The sequence below is a fragment of the Malania oleifera genome, chromosome 7 (assembly GCF_029873635.1).
Source record: "Malania oleifera isolate guangnan ecotype guangnan chromosome 7, ASM2987363v1, whole genome shotgun sequence".
Taxonomy (NCBI): Eukaryota; Viridiplantae; Streptophyta; class Magnoliopsida; order Santalales; family Ximeniaceae; genus Malania; species Malania oleifera.
In genome coordinates this window covers 2,437,023-2,461,293 of record NC_080423.1, presented here as the reverse complement: position 1 = coordinate 2,461,293, position 24,271 = coordinate 2,437,023, and the positions used below count along the sequence as shown (strand labels likewise).

Here is a 24,271-nt window from a genome sequence, read left to right as displayed (position 1 = left end):
GATGGTCAAGAAATCAATAACACTAATAGATTTCGATACGTTTGACCTATTATGCAAGCTAAGGAGAAATTGAACAAGATTTAATGCATAGAATTACAGCAGGTTGGGTAAAACGTAGAAGTGCTTTGGGCGTGTTGCATGATTATAGAGTACCCTTAAAATTAAAAGTGAAGTTCTATATGATCAGAATGTTGGGCAACTAAGAAATAACATATTGAAAAAGTAGAAGTTGCCCAGATAAGAATGTTAAGGTAGATGAGTAGTATAACGTTAAAAGTTAAATGAAGAAATGAGCATATTTGCATTAAGTTAGGTGTAACTCCTATAGAAGAAAAGATAAGGGAGGGATGACTTAGATCATTTGGGCATTTGCTACGTAAGCCAAATAGTGCACTAGAGAGGATGAGTGAGCTAGTTATTGTGAGGGGCAGTAGAAGAGGTAGAGGTAGATCTAAAATAATTTGGAATGAGATTGTAAGGATTTAATAGTCATGAATTTGTTTTAAGAAATTGCCCATTATCGTGTAAGAGTGGAAAAGGATTCATGTGGCTGACTGCACCTAGTGTAGTGGGACTTAAGGCTTGGTTTGTTGTTGTTGTTGTTTACGATAAAAAATCATTGGGAAAATCTATGATTTGGTAATAGTCAACTTCATAATTTTTCGCTAAATTATCCCTCGTTAATAATTTTCTGAATTATTTATATCATCACATTTATGTGTTGCCTTAATCATTTACAGCCTCCCCCCTTTCACTTTAAATGCATATTATGGCTCTAAGCAATATTAGAAAGAATGTTTTGAAACACCAGCACGTGTGCACACACTTGCGCGTGGACACACATATAGTAAAAAAGAAAAGAAAAGAAAAGAAAATCAATTTCATTAATGTTTATTGCCCTAATAATAATATAAGTCCTAGTTATTTAATGTTTTTATTTCACTCAAAATGAAATTAATAGAGTAATGTTTGTTAATTATATGCAATTTACTTAAAAAGTTAGGTTATAAGAGGTCTTTTTTTGTTTGACCCATTAGTGTTATTGATCAAATTAGAAGAAAGGGTTGTTAGTGTAACTTTTGAAATCTAAGTGGGTGTTAGTGCAATTATGTCAAACCTCAAGCAGTGTCAGTGTAATTTACCAAAAATAACTTTAGAGAATCTAATGTGAGATAATCGTAAAAGAAAAAAAATGATTCAATGGTTGGTTAATTCCAAGGAAACCTTGTTGGTTGATATTTGATCTAAAGTGGGACTTTTAAGGCAGGAAGTAATGAAATAATGAGAAATTCATGAAACTTTGGAAATCTGAACTGCATTATGCCTCTAAGTTAGATAATTTATAACTTTCTTTTTTTTGAACCTAGCAGAGTGATCCATGATTCATTGGAAAGCTCTATAAGGCTATTTTGAAAAAAAAATTACCTTGTGCAAAAATACTAAAAATTGTAAAATTATCAGCAAACATCTGAGCAAGGTCCAGAGTCATCAGCATCTAGGAAAGGACCTAACTTTGAACTATTATTCTTATTATTTTTTTAATTAATTTTTTAATTTCTCAGTGCATTTAGGTGATTTCAAGTGTCTATGCCTATTATAAGAACTTTTCCTTTCTAATATCTTTTATTACACTCAAATAATCCAAGTAACGAGAAAGCCATGACCAAAACACCGCATTAAAGATTGCAGCTAACATTGGTAACATCTTGGTCAATAAATGATTGCCAGCTAGATTCCAATAAAAATTCATCTTTTAACCGTAAACAGGACCTAAGGATCCTCTTAAACAACCAAAATCCTCCACGAACTACACTGAAGCTCAAAATCAAATTCGTGGTGAAATATGGTATGTCTACAAAAGTCAATTCAAATTTCCAAAACTAATCATTCAGTTACTATGTAACCATATAAATACCACTACTTGGCTCTAAATAAAGAATCAACTAGGAAATAGGAAAAAAAAAAAGGCAGCTTGGTGCACAAAGCTCCCGCGTATGCGGGGTCCGGGGAAGGGGCGGACCACAATGGATCTATAGTACACAACCTTACCTTGCATTTTTGCAAGAGGCTGTTTCCATGCCTCGAATCCGTGACCTTCAAGTCTCACGACAACAACCTTACCGTTGTGCCTAAGCTCCCCTTCAAAGAATCAACTAGGAAATGAATCTCATAATTCCTTAGAATAAAAATAAAAAAAAATACAAAAAAAAAAGAAATAAAAACAACTCAATTATTTCTTTTTCCTAAATTAGGTGTAACCAATATGGGCATGTTCCTCAATCCATGTGGGGCCCGAGCAACTGAGCAAAACCCATAGGGTGAAATGTAGGATTTTGTTGTGTCAATCCCATGCATAACCCTTTTGTTTTGAATTCTAATTCCACTTTGGTCTTGGATTCTTCTCTACCAAGCAGACAAATTCCTCTTTACCTAGTCTTTCCATCAACAAATCAATGGCCTATGGTTTGGTTGATATTTCTCTCCCTCATACTCTAATCACAGCAATTGGACTGTTTGATTATCATGAAAAAGGAAAATATGGAAGAACAGGATGTAGAAAAAGAAAAGTAGTGGCCTTCATCATGATGAGTATCAACTTCAGTTTTTGGGGAAGCCTATGGTGTGACAGTTGGTTGGAAAGGATCTGTGGTATGAGTTTCATGTTGGACATGGGTAACTGTTTGGGGGTTTTTACATGTACAACCTTATTACCAGTTGCACAACCCATCTAAATTACCTTAATGTCTAGCTGGGCATATAAACTCTTTGGGCTGTGCTTTAGTTATGAAGGATTCTTTGAATCTGGTCAATTATCCAATTCATTTAGCCCATCATGGTTAGTTAGATTGGACTAAGAGCATTAATGCTAGAATTCTTTGAGATGTGCTGTTAGATGAAAACAAGATGATGATTAGACAAAAAGGCTCATTTTGGAGAGGAGGCTGAGGAGCCTGTCAAAACAGCGGCATATTTCACACAAAGGTGAAGAGTTCTTGTCCATTGCAGGGGTGAATAGGCCCTAGTCAAATGCTCTCAAAATGATTGCAAAAGTGCTGAAGAACTAAAAGTCCCTGACAAACAATCATGCCATTATTAGGCTTGTCCTACAAGTTTATCTCAAAAGAAAGAATAGAAAGTTAGTGCTCAATGAGTTGGCCCGATTTGTTGTTTACTTGTTCCCCACTTTGCTGTTTTTGAAGAAATACTTTCTAATTTACTCCCTTTGAAATAGCTGTGGTAGAATTTAAATTGAAATGCTTGTCCATTGGATAATTTTAATTGTTCTGGGCTTCTAGCCATTTAACTTCTTTAATTGTGACAAGATCCAGTCCTTATTTATCTTCAAGGATATTCTTATATTGGAAAAAGCTTGGAGGGTTGTAGGCTCTTCAAGATGTACTCTAAAAGTCTTTCAGGAATTTATGAGCTTTCCTTTTCAAAACCGAAGCTTATCATCATCAAAACGAAACTGTAATCTAAAATCTTCTTCTAAAGAATCTCCATCTTTTGAGATTTTGTTACATTATTGAATTTAAACTTCTGGAATACCTTAACACAATTAAAATTGGATCAGTAAAGAAAATCTTCATATATTCAAAGATGCATAGTATATATGTAAGCTGAAGTCCAATATCTCAAACTTCGGTAAAGTCTTATGACTCAATCACTTTCTGTAATTTAGACAATCTTCAAGAGATCCTTTTGGACTTGATTGATAACCTAAATTGAATATGAAAAATATCTAATTGATATTCTTGGAAATTCTGCTAGCTGAGTTGATTAAAACAGACATGGTTTGACTTGTGGCCTTGCATTGTTAGGCTTTCCAGTAATTTTCAGCTGCGTCCTGCTTGAATGGGTTCATTCCTATCCCTTTTGTTTTACAATTTTGAGCCTAGAGTCAACTCTAGGCTATTAGCAACCTGGACCGATTCATAACTTCATTCTTCGAATTTTCTAGTTCAAATGCTTTAGCTCTTGCTCACTTAAAATACATGTTAGATCACACAATAGAAGGTATATATATATATATACCAATTCAAAGTTTTAACTCTCTTCACCTCTCGGATGATGACAAAATTTCCTTTCTCAAAGCGAAGTTAAACATATTAAGGTTCTTTGAATATAAAGGGATGTACAAAAACAGTTATTTTACCTCAATTTATCTATTATTTTATCCTCTCTTTTGTGATAATCAAAATGGTGTACATTATTCCAATAAATATCAAGCAAACACAAATTCATCATATGATAGCTGTTAAATACCATTGCATTTTCTTTCCTTATTTTCTCTCCTTTTAATTGATTCTCTATTTTGGAAAGAATAATATAGTAAATTGACATAAGGAAAGATCGTCAATAATGCAACAAAGGATATCATGAGTGGTATGGTGAGATGATAGTTGATACATCTCAAATCATGCACTAGCTTTATCAGTTCCATTCATAAGACGTGTAAAACAATTGAATGACAATTTTTTAATATCACTATTGCAATCCATATTACTAAGTATTCTGTAAATTTAGAAAGTTGCCTATCAAAAACATTTAGAAAGTTATTAATCTCTCCCTTTTTTTGGAATGCATTGAAACATGAAGCTTAATAACCAATATATAGCCTTTGTTAGATTACCAATTACCACTTTACCTAAAAGCTTAAGCTGTTAGGTTGTGGGCCAACTATGTATATCAAGCTTTAACAGCCTTTTAAAAACACATCAATCTGCATGCGATCATCAATTTTTACCAGTTGTATACAAAAGGCTTGCTCTTGGTTTGTGAAGATGATTGCTAGTGGAGTACTTGTAGGAGACTTGAGTTGTGCCAAACTGCTGAAAGTGAGCATTTTGTATATCTCTTCCATATCTCTATTTGTATTTTTATTTATGATTGTTATGTTGTCATTAATTGCTTAGTTAATTGGGTTGCAATTGAATTTCAGTTGGAACTTATTTTCATTGGGTCCAATTCAACCCTTTTTGGCTTGCTATGTGGATCAACAATTTTTTATTAGAGTTAAGGTCCCAGATTCAATATCTGGAAAGCTGTTTTGCTGAGGGGCTATATTGGCCTGTGTGCCCAAAAATTTGCCTGCTTGGTGGAGGCCCATGATGTGGATCAAATTGCAATTGAACCACAATGTCAGGCTGTTGTGTGCTACAAGGGACTTGCACTCTCACTATCTGCTTAGTGTTTTGGTGCTCAATCCTACACTTATCCTTGGCTTTTCGCTTCTACTTAATAATATATCTGTCAGTGACTTGCAATGAGACTGGGGAACCATTCTTGCACAGTTTCTTCTTTTCTTTTGAAGGACTTCTTCCATCCTTACTTTCTACATTCTTCTTTATTGATAGTTTTATTCCTTTTTTTTTTTTTTTTTTAAAACAAGGTTTGTTGCCCAACTGCCTACAAAACTGTGATTACGATCATACACTGCCAAATGGCCTAACCCTAAAACGTCGCTGTTAACTGTTGCACTGCATGAGCCTCAACACATCTAAAAGCCCAGCCACTATGCCAATCCATTCCCAAACGCAAGCTGCTCTCGACCCAGTTTCAATTCCCAATCCAAGCAAGCCATAGCTGGCTCGATGCCTATTCAAAGAGTAGTCAAGAGCAATGTGGGTGAATTTGTTCTGGATCTAGGCCAACCTGAGCAGATTCATATTTCCATTTTTCTTTGTTTCTTTTTTTTTTCTCATTTGTAGTTTTCTTATTCTACATATTATTTTGTACCATGGTTGTGAAAAGGGAACAAAAATAAGAGAAATAAAGAACATAGAGAGAAAAAAAAAAAACCATAAACAGCTAAAAAAGGTATATCAATAGAAATAGACACAAAAAAAAGGTGCAACACAAAAGATCAATTTTATGATTCTATGGAAATCTTTGTCGTCTAAACATGGTGATCAATACCAACTTCTCTCTTGAGGTTTAGATGTGTTTGATAGGGCTCAGCTACAACATATAGACTACCTTATGTGATTTGTGTCTTTGGTAACTGTCATTTTCAGGTGTAGTTTCATGATGCATCCAATTTAATCTCCTTCTGTTTAAGAAAGTGGTACAACTGGCACTTCTCACTGATTCTAATGGATATAATCACCCTGTTCTATCTCAAGACTAGCTAATGGCTTAGAAAATTATGGTTTGGGGGTATGGTGTCAATGAAGTTGGTTACCCAAAAAAAATGTATGAATGAAGTCAGGAAATTGTACCTGGCTGAAGGCCTGAATTTAAATTGAAGGGAAATTCTAGAGTTTGATCAATTGAACAATGGAATTATCTGGGAGAACTTACTCTGGAGGAGTTAAAAATGTGCTAAAATGAAGTAAGTTATGAAAAACTTTGTCCGCCATCAGCTTTCCAACTTGAAACAGGAGGGTATGACTCTAGTGTACACAAACATATTCAACCATCTAGCTACTAGGGCCAATATTGAGTAGAATAGTGGCAAGGGTTGAAGGCAACAACTCTTTCCAAACAGGCGTTTGTTGTCTCTATGCCATCAATGATGTAATTAAGGCTATTTAATTGATTGAAGAAATGCATAGGAATCTTTTTCCTAAGGTTGTATTCATCTCTCTGGCTTGTAGTCATTCTGGATTGGAAAAAACAGTAGAATGCTCCTTGGTAAAGATGATGGATTGCTTTTGAAAATAAAGAACCTAGGCAGGTCTAAAACCTTGAAAGGCTCAAAGCACCTAGTTTCAAGTTTCAAGGTCATTACAGTAGCTTAGTGTTTCAAGCATCAAGGATATGGACAGCATGCAATGCTGCAATCATGTTGTGGCCATTGTAAATAAAAAAGTGGTGATGAAATTCACAATGTTGAACGTGAGAATTGAAGTTCCAAATGATGAAGAGGATGGGGAAGGTGCAGAACAATATTATTTGGCCTGGGAATGATCATACTTGTTGAATTGTTATGACTCTCATCAATGATGATTATCTGACTCCCTTTTTCATATGGAAAGGTTGAGTGCTATCGAGAGGGAAATATTGCTGTAGCATCAGTAGTTAAATTTTAGATACATGTTGCAGTTAGATTGACAAGATTGCCAAAGAATTGTTAGGCTGATAGGTTCGCATTATTCTGCGAAGCAGGTGTGAGAATGTGTGCAGCGAAGCATAGCGATGTAGAAGTGTCAAATATTAGGGTTGTAAATTATGCATAATATTGACAAAAAAAAAAAGAATAAAATTATAAAATACAACCTAACATGTAATGTTTTAAAACATGTACTAGCGCATTTGCAGAAAAGACCACATTTTCACGTAAGTGCATAACAGTATGAAATGCTTTCTTTGATGGAAGGGATTTTATTCACATGCTGTAGAGCTGGCCGTGGCCCCCTCTGTGTAAAGCAACTGTTGAAAGTTGAGTGTTTGGCAAATATAACTGTCTGAAATGACCAGAATGGACAGTTTTTTAAGTTGGTAAGAATATATTGACAGGAAACTTTGTAGTATTTGCTAAAAGCCAAGGACACCTATGGTACAAAAATGCATTAAGAGAAGGCTTGCCTCTTGCTTTTAGAGACTTTTAATTCCTAGATTTAAAACTATCCCGGAAGGCCAAAAGTCAGCTTTAAGATGTTGAGAAGTATTTTCTGAGATGCCTTCAGCTTGGATTTTTCTTTTAGAAAGGATAAGAACCTGCCAAAAAAGGGGCCCAAACATAACCTAAGAAGATGCAAGATTAGATTGTATAAATTATTTTTAGCTAATAAAATTTTAAAGATGCAGTTGATATTTTTTTAGGTTTAAAATAAGGAAGGAAGGTTCCATCATTCTTCATGATGAGAGTAAGATCCTGTCATGGCGGGTGAGGTGGAGTCAAAAGTTTGCATCTATTACTGATATAGAGGGAGTTCTCCATGGGTGGCATTCTCTTGATGCCCTTTATTGAAATTCTCCTTTGCTGATAAAAAAAAAAATTTTAAATCCCGAAATACCCTAATAACAATTCACCTTTTCTATTAATGTTGTGTTTAGGAGCATGGTTTTTGGACCGTGGATATGGATTTGGGTGGATTTGGAAAATTTTCAATACAATTTTATGTTACATCTTGTCCAAATCCAATACAACTATAAATCTAAGGCCTCTCCAAACATAGGGTAAGAAAATAGGTATAATAGTACAAAAAAATAATACAATTATTTGGCGCTGTGGGAATGCCCCAGATTGACAGTTAATTTTGGTCACATTTTTTAAATTTCTAAAATGGGATTCTCATCTTCCCTACTAAGTGAAGGGGTATAATGGGAAAATAACAATATAGTTATATTTTAAACTAAAAAAATAGTAAAATTGGAGCTGTGGAGCACCCATGTAGTGCTTTGCCATAGCTAGTTTTAATTATCTTGATCTACTTTGAAAATGAGTAGTGTTTGGGCTTTCATTAGTTATTGCATGGTTTGATTTTTAAAAAAATATATATATAAAGAAGAAATATCATTTAAGAAGAAAGAATGTACATAAAAAGGGGCATAAAAAATTCTCCTAAGAAAGAAAAAGAATAAAAAAGAGAAAAATTACCATCAAACTAACACAGCCTTCCAACCAAATAGCAAATCAAAAAAATACAGCCCTTAGAATAGCCATCTCCAAAAGGCAAAAGGAAAGCCAAATTTGAATCCTACCCTAAGCAAAGATGAATATTTTTCCCTTTACGAGCATTCTTGGTCCAACCAAATGCCCTACAAAGTGGAAAAAATCCCACACTTCCACAACTCCAAACCATCTTCTTCCCTGCCAAACCCCATAAAGGAATTAACCAACAAATCCTTCACCGAGATTAAGTAATTGAGTAAACTTCTTTTGGGGAGTATTCTTGTAAATCTTTTTTTTTTTTTTTGAGGATCTAAGCAATAAAAACTTGTCTTTTTGCACTTCTTAGATCCATTTGGAAGGCTAAAGTTCCCTCTAAAAGATTAAGGAATTTTTTTGGTTGGTTGTTCTTAATAGAGTTAACACCAACAATGTGTTGCACAGTAGAAGGCCTTTTAAGGCTTTTTCTTCAGATGTTTGTTCTCTTCGTTTTCAGAATCTGCTTCATACCTTTTCCTTCGTCGCCCCTTTTCTTGGAGGGTGTGGAATAATATTTTTGGCTTATTTGGAGTGAATTGGGTGTGTCTGGAGCCGGTGGAAGATTTGTTGGCTATCTATTTTCTAGGTTTTCTAAGAGTTAAGGATGCTTTGGCGTAGGTGTGCAATTTTTGCAGTTTTGTGGGGGATTTGGGTGGAATTGAATGCTTGTATTTTTATGGGAAGGGGATGTCTTCGGTTTTGCTTTGGGATAGGATTCAGAATTTGGTCTCCTTGTAGGTCTACAGCTGGGTGTTCAAAGGGTTTCCATTTTCTGATTTTCAGTGTGATTGGTTGGCTGTGCTGTTTTGATTTATTTGATTTTGCTTTTTATTTTTCTTTGTTCTTGTATCTTTAAAGGAGGATTTCTTATTCTCATGGTTTACTTCTTCTTATTGATAAAATCATTTTTTTTTTTCAATTTTTTAATAAAAAAAGTAATTTAGTGCTGCTTTTGTCCTAATTTGTCTTTTCTTCCTGCCTCTCTATCTTTATCAACTTAGCATGGACTTTCCACATTAGATGGCCATGCAAGGGTGTTTATGAGGCTGGTGGTTATGGGTGTCGTACTCTTGAGATCACTGGAAAAAATTGGTGTTCAAGACCTCCTAGGTTGATATGACAATTGAAAAAATTGGAATTCATTATCAAGATAATGACAGCAAGGTTTTTTTGTGGTCTGCCTGTTCCTAAAATTTCATTTCAAAGCAATGTTCACTGTCTTTTGCTCAAAATTTACTTTGCCATATAGTATACACATTAAAATGATGAACTCATGGTGCATGGAAAAAAGAAAAAAAAGAAAGAAAGAAAGAAAGGAATAATGTGACATGCGTATATGTGTATTGCTGGGTTTCTTTTAGACCCCTCATAATTATACAAGTACAAAGTTAGCTTCCTCATCTTGTTGCACTTTTTTTTATCTTGGGAGCTTTGTGCAAAAGCACCTGGGTGCTTGTTGGTTTTAGTTGGGATTCGAGATCTCCACATAGTATGCGTATCAATATTTTTGTAAATGAACTGAGTTTAGTATGACTTTGGATAAAATGGACCTTTCAATAGTGGGTTTCAAACTTTGGCAGATGGGAGGGCGGGGCTTGTGTGGCAACAATTTTGACAATCTACATTACTCCCCTAGCTTTATTTTTGTATTTACAAAATAAAATATCAAATCACCCCCTCAAAATTTGAATAATTTTGCTTTGATCGCCCCCAAAAAACTACTTTCAACCTTAATACTTTTTCAGGTATTTATGTAATGACTATTTTTTTTATTATGTAATGACTCTATTTTGCACACCCCCCCCCCCTTAAAAAAAAAGCCGTACATCTGCTGCTAGTTTCAACCTCACCTCAAGTTCTTAATAAAGTTTTTAATAATGGGTGTTGGAGCTCGAAAAAGGAAGTATTGGAAGTTTGGCACATAGTTCTCTCAGGTTTCATTCATTGTTTTATTTTATTTTTTTTAAACAGAATTATTGTTTATATTTTATTTTCTAATTATTTTCTTGTTGGCTTGTCATTATTTTCCACTGTTAAAATAATAATGGCTGTCCATTTCCTTTAGACTAGGCTATTTGGGCGGCTCATTTTGCCTCTAAGGTCAAGGCAGTCATTTGGAGTTTGGTTCTTGACTGGACAAAAACTGATGGTTTATTACTGGTGAAGCAGCCTCTTCAGATATGCATCCTAGTTCTTTGTATGACGTGCTATTCTTGCAAGCTTAGTCACCCATTGCCACATGGTGAGGGAACTTCAGAATAATTTTTCTGTTCTTTTGCAGAGGTGGGTACATCCTCGTGCTGTAGGGGATTTTATGGGAATTAAAATTTTGGTTTTGGTATGGGAAAGCAGAGGAAGATTCTGTCACAGTGTGGATGATTTGCTATTCTTTGAGTGATGTGGAAGGGAAGAAATGAAATGATTTTTTAAGATCAGCCCAGGTTAGGGCGTCTACTGTGGGATTGGGGATGTTTTCCGTGGCTCTGCGTGGACTTTAGGTCTTTTGGGGGCTTTTCTTTTAACTGATATGCAAAAGGGTTGCAGGGTTATTCCTTTATAGTTCTTTCTTTTTTCTGGAATCCTATGGTTGACTCATTCTACTCCTATTTCTCCTTTTATAAAAGATAGTTACTGAAAAAGTTAAATTTTCTTATTGAATTATTAGTTGTTGTGCATGCAAAGCCACACTCATATCTTTGAGGGGGAGAAGACTTCTTGGTCTATGGTATGGGATAAGTTTTAATATTTGGCTTCATTATGGGCCACAGTGCTGGTTGCTTCAAGGGATGTGTTTTGAGGATGTTCAGCATGACTGGTTTGCTGTTTTGTATTAACTATTTTTTAATTTAATTTTTTGTGTTCCTATAATGAGGATTTGTTATTCCCTTGCATTGTACATTCTTTTGATAAAAAAGAAAAATAGTATCGGGCATGCATTCAAAATGTTTTAGATCATTTATTAACTTGAGGAGAGGTGAACAGATTTTATTAGGCTCACAAACAGATCAAAGTGCACTCTATCAAGCATAATGGCTAACAAATATAAATCACATGACTCGAGCAAAGGGCTTCCTGGAGTCCTGGCTCTGATTCCAAGTTCAACTGATCAATTCTCTCAAAACACTGAGCTGTTGCGAGTTGAGCCTAATGATGTAATCAAGTTCATTTAGCCAGTATATTGCCGGTTTGCTACATGATGGCACCTAGTGTTCAGGTTTGTATTTATTTATGTATTGACATTTGTGACTAATGTAGCGATGGAGTTGTATTCAGATTTGGTAGTTTACATCCCTAATTCTTGGCTGAAATGCATTCTGTGAACCCTTTATTAATTTCTATCTCGCACAAAATATTAGTTTGCCAATTGGGGCTCTGCTGTTTTTCTGTTTTTGCTTGCACACTTCAAAGTTCAAACTTTTCAACATCTTCATGTACACTGCAATTTTTACATATAGACCTTTGTGTTTGTAATAGCTTCTGTTGTGTTATATATTAAATGTTTGTGGTCCTTTAGTATTCAATTTCATTAATTTCTTTCTGTAATTTTTTCTCTGCGTATACAACTTAGTTATTGCTACCATTTGTTTTCTGTTTCAGGAAATCATGATTTTCCTATCATAGAGGAATTTGGCTCTTTCTTAATGGATATGTTCAGTGCTAAAAGTGACCTAGATTTGTCCATTAATTTTAGCAAAAATATAGCTGAATTCCCTCGAGAAAAGAAGATTCAAGTTCTTCGAAAATTTGCAAAAAAGTTATACAATCTTCAAGGTAACAACATATGGTATATGATCTTTTGAATTTATTATTATTTATTATTTTTTCTAAAGAGTAGCCGACTTCAAGTGTGGGAGATGAATAAGGCATTTTAGTCTTGCGACATTCTTTCCTTATTTCAGCACATTGTCTTATCCATGTTAATTTTTTTTATGACAAGTTAAATAAATAACATAATTTTTTTTAAATGAATTGTATTTATGAAAAAAATGAAAATCATTAATCATTATTAATATAAAAGTACATTCAATAAAAAAAATTTCAGAGTTAGAAGATGACATAGTTTGTTCATGTGGGTATGAGAAAGGTCTATTATTTGATCAGTAGATGGAAGAAAACAGGGTGAAGGATGAGAGCATCATATGGGGGATCGTTTTTTGTTTGGGTTGATGGAAGTGGGGAAGAATGCCCCTAGAAGTTTCTCTGAAGAAGTGCAAATTGGTGTTCGCCATTTGAAGAATTCACATGACCAAGCAGGAGAGTCAATTGATGAGGGGTCTTTGGCCATTGTTCATTATACTGGTTGTTGTCCCAACGATGTATGCGTTGAATTTGTTTGAGGTAATAAAGATAGGTTTCGGGTAATAAAGAGAGGATGTTGTGATTGAGCCTGCTTTGGACGTTCAAGGGGGCTCAGACCCTCAAAAAGGCATTCCACCCACTCCTAACTTGTCCAAAGATATTGAGATTCCGTTTTTCCCTAGGGAGGATTTTAGTGCCAAAGGTTGTAATGAGGGAGTAGCCATTACCTCATTAGGAGGTGAGACAGACAAACAAGGTCCATAGAAACTCCTTAAATGGTTGGGTAGCCTAGGTTTTAAGTGAATAACTCCGTTAAGGCAAGAGTTGAAAGTCCTAGTGCCTTGCAGGACGTATGGGAGAAAAAGGTAGGGAGTGCAAAAAGAGTTAAAATGAATTAGTTTCATCTGTATCCTTTTTTTTTTTTGGGTTCCATCGGTTGGGGAGAGGGGAAGGTGTCGGAGGTGGTAAGGGGGAAAGTAGTCAAAAAATGAAGATGAAGATTGTCAACTGGAATGGTAGTTTAGGGGATGAGGGTGGGTAAGGGAGGTTTTCGTTAGAAGTTCTCGAGTTTTGATTTTGTGTTTCTTCAAGAAACTAGACTTGAGAGTGGATTTTGTTTTGGGCAAGTAGGTTTAAGGACTGGGAGGCTTGTCCTTCAAATTAGTTGCGGAACAGATTGAGGCGAGTCTTAAGTGTCAAAAGGTACGTATTTTTGGGAGTTTACAGAATGGAAATGAATGTAAGACACATGTGGTCATGAAGGCGTCCAAGTGCAGATCAACAAGGAAGGAGGCAAATTTTAAAAAGGAATCTCCAAATTGCTCAAAGGTTGATGCAGATAAAGAGTGAATCATATTTTGAAGGAGAAAAAATGGAAGGGTATTGTTGAGATATTTGACTAAATGAATGACCCAACTCAAAAATGGGTCTCTCCCTCTATTTATAATACAAATTAAATGCATTCTAATGACCATAATACCCTTACTAACTCTCACTAATTAATATCACACTAAGACACTTAATAATAATACTAAAATACTAAAATAACCATTAACACTCCCCCTTCAAGATGGAGCGTAGATATCATATGCTCCTAACTTGTTACAATAAATTTAGCACGAGCACCACTCAAAGCTTTGGTAAACAAATCAGCAAGCTGCATATCAAACTTCATATAAGTGGTAGTAATGAGCTTCTGCACAAGTTGCTTCCAAACAAAATGGCAATCAACTTCAATGTGTTTTGTTCACTATGGAAGACTGGGTTGGAGGCAATACGAAGAGCAGCTTGATTATCACACATCAACCCCAAAGACTAAGAATGTTGGAATCCCAATTCTTCCATCATGTTCTTCAACCAAACAACTTCACATGTAGTGCGAGCCATAGCTCTATACTCTAACTTAGCACTTGACCTGGCCACCATAGTTTGTTTCTTACTCTTCGAAGAAACCTAATTACCACCAACCAAGATTCAATATTCGGTTGTAGATTTTCAGGCGTAAGGCGACCCTACCTAACTTGCATCTGTATATCCCTGAATATTAGGGTGATCTTGATCTCAATATAAGAGACCTCTCCTAAGTGCATCTTTGAGATGCATATTACTACATCCCAGTGAGTCGTCCTTGGAGAATTCAAAAATTGACTCACAACATTTATTGTGGAAGATATGTCTGATTGAGTGATTGTGAGATAATTCAACTTTCCAATGAGTCTGCGGTATTGTCCAGGAACAGGCAACCATAACCGACGCTAACTTGCTGTTAGGATTTATGGGTGTATTAATTCGTTTGGATCCTAACAACCCAGTCTCATCCAATAGATCAAGATCATACTCCCTCTGTGACAAAATAGTTCCCATATGAGCTCTAGATACTTCTATATTCAAGAAGTATTTCAATGGTCCCAATCTTTGGTTTGAAACTTAATTTGTAGAAATTGTTTAAGGCTCTAAATACGTTGATCATTATCACCTGCAATTACAATATCATCTGTATACAACATAAGAAGGATCCTACCTGATGAAGTATGACGATAGAATACAAACTACAAAGTGATCCATTGTAAATTGTAAATGGCCAAACTCAAGTACTACAACACTGAATCATCCAAACCATGCTCCCAGTTGGTTGCTCTATATGGACCTTCTCCTCAAGATCACCATGCAAGAAGGCATTCTTCACATCTAATTGATGCAGAGGGCAGTGATAGGTGGTGGCCAAGGAGATGAGTAGACACACACTAATGTAAGTTTGGAAACTAGGGAAAAAGTGTCAGAATTATCCAAACCATACACACCCCTTTGCAACAAGTTGTGCCTTCAGACAAGCCACTGAACCATTAGGGCTGACTTTCACAATGTATACCCAGCAACAACCAACCACAAACTTGTCAAGAGGAAGAGATACCAAGTCCCAAGTGTCATTGTCTTGTAGAGTATTCATCTCTTCAATCATGGCATTCCTTCACCCAGAGTGGGCTAAGGCTTCTGAAATAGATTTAGGAAAAGGTAGGAGATGATAGAGTAGTAAAAAAACAAAAGCAGGAGGGTGATAAGAAGTCATAGAAAACATTGTTGGAGATTGGATGTTGTGTACACGTGCATTTACCTTTCCAGACAGCAATGGGAGGATCAATATCATGGGGAATATGATCATCAAATGAGTAAACCAAAGGCTTGGTATTAAAAGCTAGAGGGGACTCTCTTCCTTGGAGCTACACCTGCAAATTAGTACGATCAAGACGATGAGAAGTACTCAAACTACATGGAGACATAGGTGGTTGATTGGGTAAGGACAAGTGGACAACAAACTAGAATTTGGAAGATTAGTCAAAGGAATAGACTCATTGTGATCAGAAGCACTCAGGGACTGAGTGTAGTATGGTGTAGACTCAAAGAAGGTAATGTCTGCGAAAACAAAGAAGCAATTCAAAGTAGGATTATAACAACGATATCCCTTTTGAGCATATGAGTAGCCGAGAAAGGCACATTTTATAGCATAAGGATCCAACTTATCCAAATTAGCCAACCAATGAAAAAAATTTGTATTACAATCACCTTCTTTGGCCCACTTAAATTTAGTCTTTTGTCTCCAACTCCTTACTTCTTTAAAAATCAAATCCTTCGACTCATTCTTCAAAGAAACCCATTTAGCGTGCTCACCATCCAATAAATAAACACCTTCCTTTTTTCTATCTAAAAAATCGAACTCTCCCAAAATGACAGCCTTCTTCATCATAATATCTCCAAAAATCTCCTTATTCTAGATCTCCAAGGTCTCCTTGAGACATTTAAGCTTTCTCATGATCCTGAAACCTGCCCAACCCCTCTCCAACTCATCACCTCGAAATAGAAGGAAAATAATCGTGATCGAGCCACATATTATCAAATTGAAAGTGAGAGAGACCCCACTTACCCTTAGAAAATTCCAACAAAATAGGGAAATGGTCAAACGCAGTTCTAGACAATTAAGTTTGAGAAAGATTAGCAAACTCATCCTCCCAATCACTGCAAAATAAAAACCTATCTAATCGACTAAAATCACTACACGAATATATTTTAGTCAAGCAAGAGGAGAAAATGTCTCGTAATAATCAATACCATATGTTTGGGGTACCCGTTTCCAACTAATTAAGCCTTAAGTTGTTCGATAAAGCGTAAATTTATTTTATGGTGTATACCTAGCATCACCTTACCAACTCGTTACTAGGAGGAAGATTCACCAAGACCATGCCCCTCAAGTGGTCATGGCATCCACTTCTACAACCATTGCATTCTTCTACCTAGGGTTAGCAAGTTGCTTTAACATGTGAGGAAGGGTAGAAATAGAGGAATAGACTGGGCAAAAAAACACATAGGACTAGGGAAGCGAAGTTCTTGAACATAATGAGCGATAGGATAAGCAATTAAGAGTACTTGTTCGAGTACCTTTACAGTGAGCAATGGGCAAACCCAAGTCAAGATGGATCTCCACAACAAGAAGTCAAAATAGTGATAGGCAAAAGAGGTGGTTGCAAGGTGATTGTGATGTTTGTGCTTGCTTTCCGTTGTTCATGAACCTTATTTAAATGTTATGAAAACTCATGAAATTCTCTTATCATCCAAAAGGTTGAAAATGATAGTCTGACAATGCTCTCTTTCCTTGGATTCTTGTATCGGTAAATGTGTGTAGTGCTGCCATAAATCCATGTAGTGCTGCCATAAATCCAAGAGCTATTGAAGTTAACATTGAAATATTGTTCAAGTAAAGGGCGTCCGAAATGCCAACTTCCTAAAATTATGTTGGTTTCCTTTCTAATGATTTAAATGACATTAGAGAAAAATGCATTTTATCAAATTAAATGTAAAATTCGGCAATTTGGGCTATTATAGTATTAAGTGATTCTTCAAATGGAATTTTCTAAAACCACACAAGCACATCTATATTTATATCTATATTATGTATAAAAAGCACAACTAACAAAAATTATTTTGTGAATACAAATAATCTATGTTTGAAAAAATAAGGTAAACGATCTTTAAATAAGAATTGATTTACTTGAAAATCAAAAAAAATAAAAAAATCCTTAGGTGAGATTTCAAATTTGAATCTAGTATCTGCAAAAAGAGCCAAAACATTGAGTCCTGTTAGCTTCCACCAGAAATAGTTCATGAAAGGTTTTCACAGAAACAATGTTCTGTCTACCATTCCGTTGGCAAGCCAAAATGTTAGAAATCTAATTAAACCAAATGGTATTTTATTTGGATCATTATTTTAAGATGTTTGTGTATGTTCCATGGTATAGAATCCCATTTTAACCTACCTTTATATAATGTGATGTGAGGCATGGTAAGATGTGCTGCGAGTATGTGCTGCATATCTACCCTTTGTGTGGTGCTGTGTGAGATGCAGATACTTTCCTGTGTGCATCTCCTTTCAAAAAAATAAATTCATTCCTTTTTCTTCCTCCGTTATTTTTTTTTCACACATATTTTTTCTTTTAGAGCCCAGAAAAGAAAAAATTTCAAAGTTTGATTTGTTTTTGACAAGTAAGAAAAATTAAAGCAAAATAAGCAATTAAAAAAAGTAATACCACAGAAACGAAATCGTAGAAACTAGTAGTTAAAAAAGAAATTATAAAATCACGCTGTGGATCTATTCCTGTTTAAAAACCCAGCCCCATCCTCAAAAAGGCATAATGATTAATGTTGAAAAACATCAGTGACAGAACTGGCAGAGTCAATGGCAGACTGGATTTTATGAACTTACTTTGGTACGCCCTTCTATAAGTGCCCTGGGGGGGGGGGGGGGGGGGGTGCGCAGTGCAGAGGCTGAAGTATCTAAGAATTGCCAAAAGGAGAGGAAGAGCACAATTGGGTTATGGTGGCCAGATAATCATAAGGCAGATGATGCTCCTAGACTGTGTTGGGGAGGGAGAGAATTAGAAAGGCAACATGAAAAATCAATTTGTTAGTATTTTACTATTTTATTAGTATAGATATGATAAATAAGTGAAAAGGTAAATTTTACAGGGGAGGAACTTTAACTTCCTCTGAAATGATTACCCTGCCCATGTGAAAATTGTTGGTCTACTCTTGATTTCTAAAAATTCTTATATTGTGATTTTTTTTAGTTTGTTGTTTGAACGGGATGTGTACTATGTGCTAAAATCTATAATGTTATTCTTCTTTGTGTTCCTGTGACAGCAAGAGGGCATGTTTCCAGGGTTCAGCCGATCATGAGTGCTAAAGTGCCTATTGTGAAAGTTACTGATCGTGGAACTGGAATCGAATGTGATATATCAGTGGAGAACAGGGATGGCATTGTAAAATCCCAGGTTATCCGCTTCATTTCGACAATTGATGAAAGATTTCAGAAGCTAAGTTTTCTGGTAATCAGCAATCTTTCTACCATTATTTTATTCTTTCGTATTGTCTTTCATGAGTAATGAGAATTTGTTGACTTTCCAGGTTTTATTGATTGAGTTCATCATGGCATTTAACGTTTCATGAGTAATGAGAATTTGTTGACTTTCCAGGTTTTATTGATTGAGTTCATTATGGCATTTAACATTTTCCAAATTTTCAACATCTTGCTTTGAATTTGGGGTATTTCCATAGAAATATTCTTCTCTTTTGTATTCAACAATGTGCCTGCTGGTGTTCCTTTTTGGGTTTCGCTTCTGTACGGGCTTCCTTTTGGTTCAAGTAGATTTCAAGTACATGTGTTCCGTTTTTTTGGGTGATTTATTGATTACTATTTGTATGAGTTGTATAAGGTTGACCATTCTCTCTAAAGTATGATCTTGTGCGTTTATGAATGACCTTAGCTGGAATGAGTTCAATATAAAATGTGGAATACTGGATAACCTTAGTGTAATTTTGATTATATTTTTCAAGGTGTTGATGCAGCCGAGATAGTGATTTAGGATATTATAATTTCAAAATCCAAAATATGGATTAATAAGCTTTGAGGGTGCATATTCTTATTGTTTGGGATTTTAGAGATTTTCAAGCAATCTATTAGCATTTTGGTTTCCTTGTTTTGCTTGATTTCCAAGCATATTAGGCCTATAAATATGTGATCATAATAGGTTAAAATTGGAGTTGAATTATGAATTGAATTTGATTTTTTGTGTGGGGACTTGAGGTCCTACCAAGGTTTCAGATTTCAATTTGAGGCTTCAAAATTACGGAAATGGATGGAAATTTGTATATCAATGTCAATTTTGAATTCAATTTTTTTTGAAAAATGGTGAAATTAGGAGTAAAATGTTGAATTCTATTATGAAACTTTTGAAACTATTTGTAAATGTAATAATGCAAGATTTAGAGCTAAAATATTATAAATAAAATACATCAAGGGCACGTATGTAGTGTATAAGGTACCGAACTTTAAGGTAATGATCTAAGTAAACATATTCAATTAACAGATAATTTAGAAGGTGAGCTTCGTATCAACGATAAGGTTGCTATTTTTTGATTGGTTCGTCATGGGTTTGAGTCCAAGGAAATAGTCTCTCTGCATAGAAGTAGGAGTAAGGCTGCACACTGTGACAACATTCCCCCTATCCTCACGAAGTGGGGAGCCTTGTGGCACAGGGACACCTTTTTTTTCAAATAGGGACAATTCAGACGCAGATGGTCAAATAAAATGCTTTTAGCTAATATCTAAGTTGAACTTTTCTTGTAAATGCAGAAGTTTGAAAGCTACTCATGTCCTTTTTGTAATATTCTTTAATTTCAATAAAAAGAGGGATAAATTAAGTGAAAATTTTCAATTTTGAATCTCAAATTTGAATTTCAAGGAGATTTCATTCTATAGTTAAAATTTTGATAAATTTCACTAAAATTTTTTGATTTCAACAAATTTTGGGTGATTGAGAGAAATTTTATAAAATGGAAATTGACTACCAATCTACCATTTCGACGTGGGTGGTGTGAAGCAAAAATTTCAATTGAAATTTCAACAGTTTCGTGGAAGTTTAAGACCGTGTATCCTACATGAACTTGGTATTGGAGCCAATCTAGTGCTCTACTGGCCCGTCCCACCACCATCAATCTTCCCTGAATCACAGCACCAACCCTATCTAGTACACAACTGCAAGGGAGCAATGCCATCAGCCTTCTACTGTAAAATTGCCATAGTCATTGCTGTATGCTGGAAGTTGGAGATGTTGAAATCTTTGGAATCAGAACACGGATGGGTTCATGAGTAGATTTGCATTGCCTGAGTACTTCATGTGATGCTGGCCTGAATGAGATATCCCACCAATGATGGGCTCCATCGACCCTTGACAGCTATTTGTCAGAACTCCAGTGATTTTCGCAGGGTCCACTCCACTCTTCTTCCTCATTGAAGAACAGTGTCCCTTACCGGTTTTCACTTTACAATAACCAACCCACCCTTGACCTTGTCATTGCACTACAAGCACTTTCCTTCCACCCCGCATCTCTCCAACACCAGCTATCTCCACAATCACCAGCACAATTCTCTTTGACCCCTCCTCCTCTAGGGCCTCTGCATCCTAATTTGTCCTAAAGCCCTAGCTTGGATCCCTTTTCTATTTTAGGTTCACATAACCTAACCATACACACTGTTTTTTATCTAAGCCTAATTCCAAGCCCAAAACTTAGAGCCATATCCAAATAAGTCTGCCAAAAAACTTTCCCTCTTTTTGGGCCACATCTATCTAATTCAATCCCATTGCCAGTCGTGCCCATATTACTGATGTCTAAGCTAGTCTAGCCCAACTTTTGCACCTTTACATTACTCTCAGGTCAAGTCTAGTAAAAATAAAATAAAATTGGTGCTCTCAAAGGGTTGGAGGGATCACGTGTGTGTCCTTGTAAAACACTCCATTCAAGATCAACAACCATAAGATAGAGAAATTGCGGACTTACATAGGGATATGAGAGATCTCTGCAGTGAAGTGGCCAAAGTAATAGTCCGATTAGTGGCATTGATAGAAGGGCAGAGAATTTGAGAGCACACATGGTGCCACCAGCTGGACCATAATTTTGATTACTCCAACGTTCATCAAGCCAAGCACCAAATTGATTTTGTTAAAGCTCATGATGTGGTTGATAGAAGCCAGCTCAATGTTGGAGAAGAGGATGAGAAGCCTATGGAGACGTCAAGTAGCCTATGGAGATGTCAAGTAAGCCTATATCAAAATTTGAGCTGTGGTACCAACAAGAGCTGAGGACATGAAAGATATGCCAAAATTAACATCTAAGCCCAAGGAATCTGCGATGGAACCTCAGGAGGTGGAAATATAAATATTAAGCCATCTATGCATGGTAAACATGTTTAGTCCAAAGCTGAAGACACAAATGAGGTTGCATATGTGGAATTTGTCATTTCCAATAAGTTTGTCTTCAACAATTCTCACCACTCTCATCCTTGCTTGCTCATTTTTTAAGCTTGCAGATTGTATCATCCAACAAGAAGTGCACTTTGTTCTTCAATTCTTCCTTGAGGTTGAATATCTACCAACTGGGGAAAATGATGCTATGTGAGCTTCAAGGATGCAAATTCATCATGTTTGTTGTATTAGAGGTTTTTAAGCGATCTTGTAATTTAATGTTTCCATATTTTTCCCCCTATTTTTGTAGCATTTAATATACAACAATAACAACAACAATAACAAGCCTTAAGTCCCACTATGTGGAGTCAATTATATGAATCCTTTTCTGCCAATTAAATCAAGAGCTATTAAATCCTTCCTCACTACCTCACTCCAACTTATATTAAGTCTACCCCTTCCTCTTGTAGAACCATTTATAATGCCTAGCTTGCTTTACTTCACTAGTTCTCAAGTTGGCTTATGTTTTAGATATCCAAACCACCTAAGGTGCCCCTCCCATATCTTCTCTTCTAATGGTTCTATACCTAACTCATTGTGAATATGTTCAATCCTTAATTTACCCTTTAATGTTATAACACTCATCCACCTTAGCATGCTCATTTTGGTCACTTCTTACTTTTTGAATGTGTTGTTTCTTTGTTGCCCAACATTCTATCCATAAAGCATAGCTGGTTGTGTGGCCATCCTATAGAACTTTCCTTTTAATTTTAGTGATATTCTATGATCACACAACATAATGCACTCCTCCATTTTACCCAACCTGCTTTAACTTTATGTAGTACATGCTCTTCAATTTCTCCCTCTTGCAGAATGGATCCAAGATGTCGATATCTATTAGTGCTACTAATTTCTTGATTATCAAGTTTAATCTTGTCTTTGATATTCTTCTATACATGCCTGAAATTACATTTCATATATTCTATCTTATTTCTAGTTGTACTAAAACCTCTAGACTTTAAAGTTGTTCTCCGAAGTTCTAACTTAGATTCTACCCCATCTTACTTTCATCAATCAGAACAGTATCATCTGCAAACAGCATATAGTATGGGATGTCATTTTGGATATTCTTGATAATTTCGGCTATCACTGAAGCAAATAGATAGGGGCTTAAAGTAAAACCTTAGTGTGCACCTATTATGATTCAAAATTCTCTATGTAATTATCTAGTGGATTCCAAGGTTTCATTTATTAGGAAGGAAGTATCCTAGTTGTATTTAGGTTTACTTTATTTGCTTGATTTTCAAGCATATTAGTCCTATATATATGTGTGTGTGTGTGATTGTAATAGGTTTTAATTGGGGTTGAATTATGAAATGAATTTAAGGGTTTATCCCCTTGTGTGGGGATGTGAAGTCCTACATCAATTATAATTGAGGATTTTTAGAGATTTGATTAGCTTCTTTTGAATATTTAATATTTTTGGCGCAAGGTTTGCATAGGGGAGCTTTCATGATTTAGAATTGGTTCAAATAGATTTTTTTTTTTTTTTAACTTGGAGGGTAGATTGTTTATCATGCAAGGATTGTAAAGTTATTCCAGGTGAAAGCCTAACCACACAACATAAAGTCTTAGTGTTAGATATATGTACTAAAAAATGGAAGAAAAAGGATAAGATAAACCAGTGTAGGAGAACTAGATGGTGGGACCTAAAAGGAGAAAATATAATAAAATTTAAAGATAAAATGATTAAAGATGGGGATTGGACCTTAGAGGATGGGATAGATACAAATACTCTTTGGAATAAATTAGCTAGCTCTATTAAAAAGATAGCAAAAGAGACTTTAGGTGAATCAAGGGGAATGTAACGCCCCGAATCCTTAAACCCGGTCCGGCGCGTTATACCTGATAAAATCTTATACGCAGCGGAAAACATAACCATAATCTCCATATAACATAATACCAGAGTTTACTAATTCTAGTTATAATCCATATTAAATCATCCATCACCTGCATTTCCATAAATTTACATAACTCCCAAAATAATTCAGTATTTTCACAATCATTCCTTACTCAATAGCCTTAAGACATAAAAACATAAAACATAAATATTTACATTCCCCAAAATCAACACAGAAATATACCATTTTCTTTTTCTATTTCCTAATAATGCTATAAAAATCTCGAGTTTTCAAAGCTCGATCTCGAGGAAATCTTGAAAAAGAAATACATTTATATTCGGGTGAGACACATCTCAGTAAGGGAAGAAACGATGTATTAAACTCAGCGTGTGGCCATCATGAGATTATAAATATCATTTTATAATATTTGCAAATCATTAACATAATACTGAAAGTCATTTTTTGAACCTAACAATCACATGTAAATGTTTACCCACGAGATTACCCAAGGATAGGGGTGATTACCCGCCCATACAAGTAGCACTCCTCTGCTTTTATATTTAGGCAACCCTAAGGTCACTAATAAAGCATACCAGGACATTCACCTTACTCAGTAAGCCCCTCAAGTGTTAGATTGATCTCGTACTCACACCGTTCGACAATAGTTTACCGGTAAAGGCCCTAAG

General features: G+C 35.5%; 1 protein-coding gene across 5 annotated transcripts in view; it reads left to right on the top strand.

The window, feature by feature from the left end:
- The window catches only part of LOC131160190 (protein HESO1-like), an 85,150-nt gene that overhangs the window by 30,528 nt on the left and 30,351 nt on the right, over positions 1-24,271 (top strand). For 3 of the 5 annotated variants that reach the window (XM_058115592.1, XM_058115593.1, XM_058115591.1), the window contains 2 exons: positions 12,194-12,367; positions 18,584-18,768. In XM_058115592.1, the coding sequence (XP_057971575.1) occupies positions 12,194-12,367; positions 18,584-18,768 (359 nt within the window). The remainder of the gene's footprint in view (positions 1-12,193; positions 12,368-18,583; positions 18,769-24,271) is intronic. The other 2 variants (XM_058115595.1, XM_058115594.1) reach the window with 1 other exon arrangement.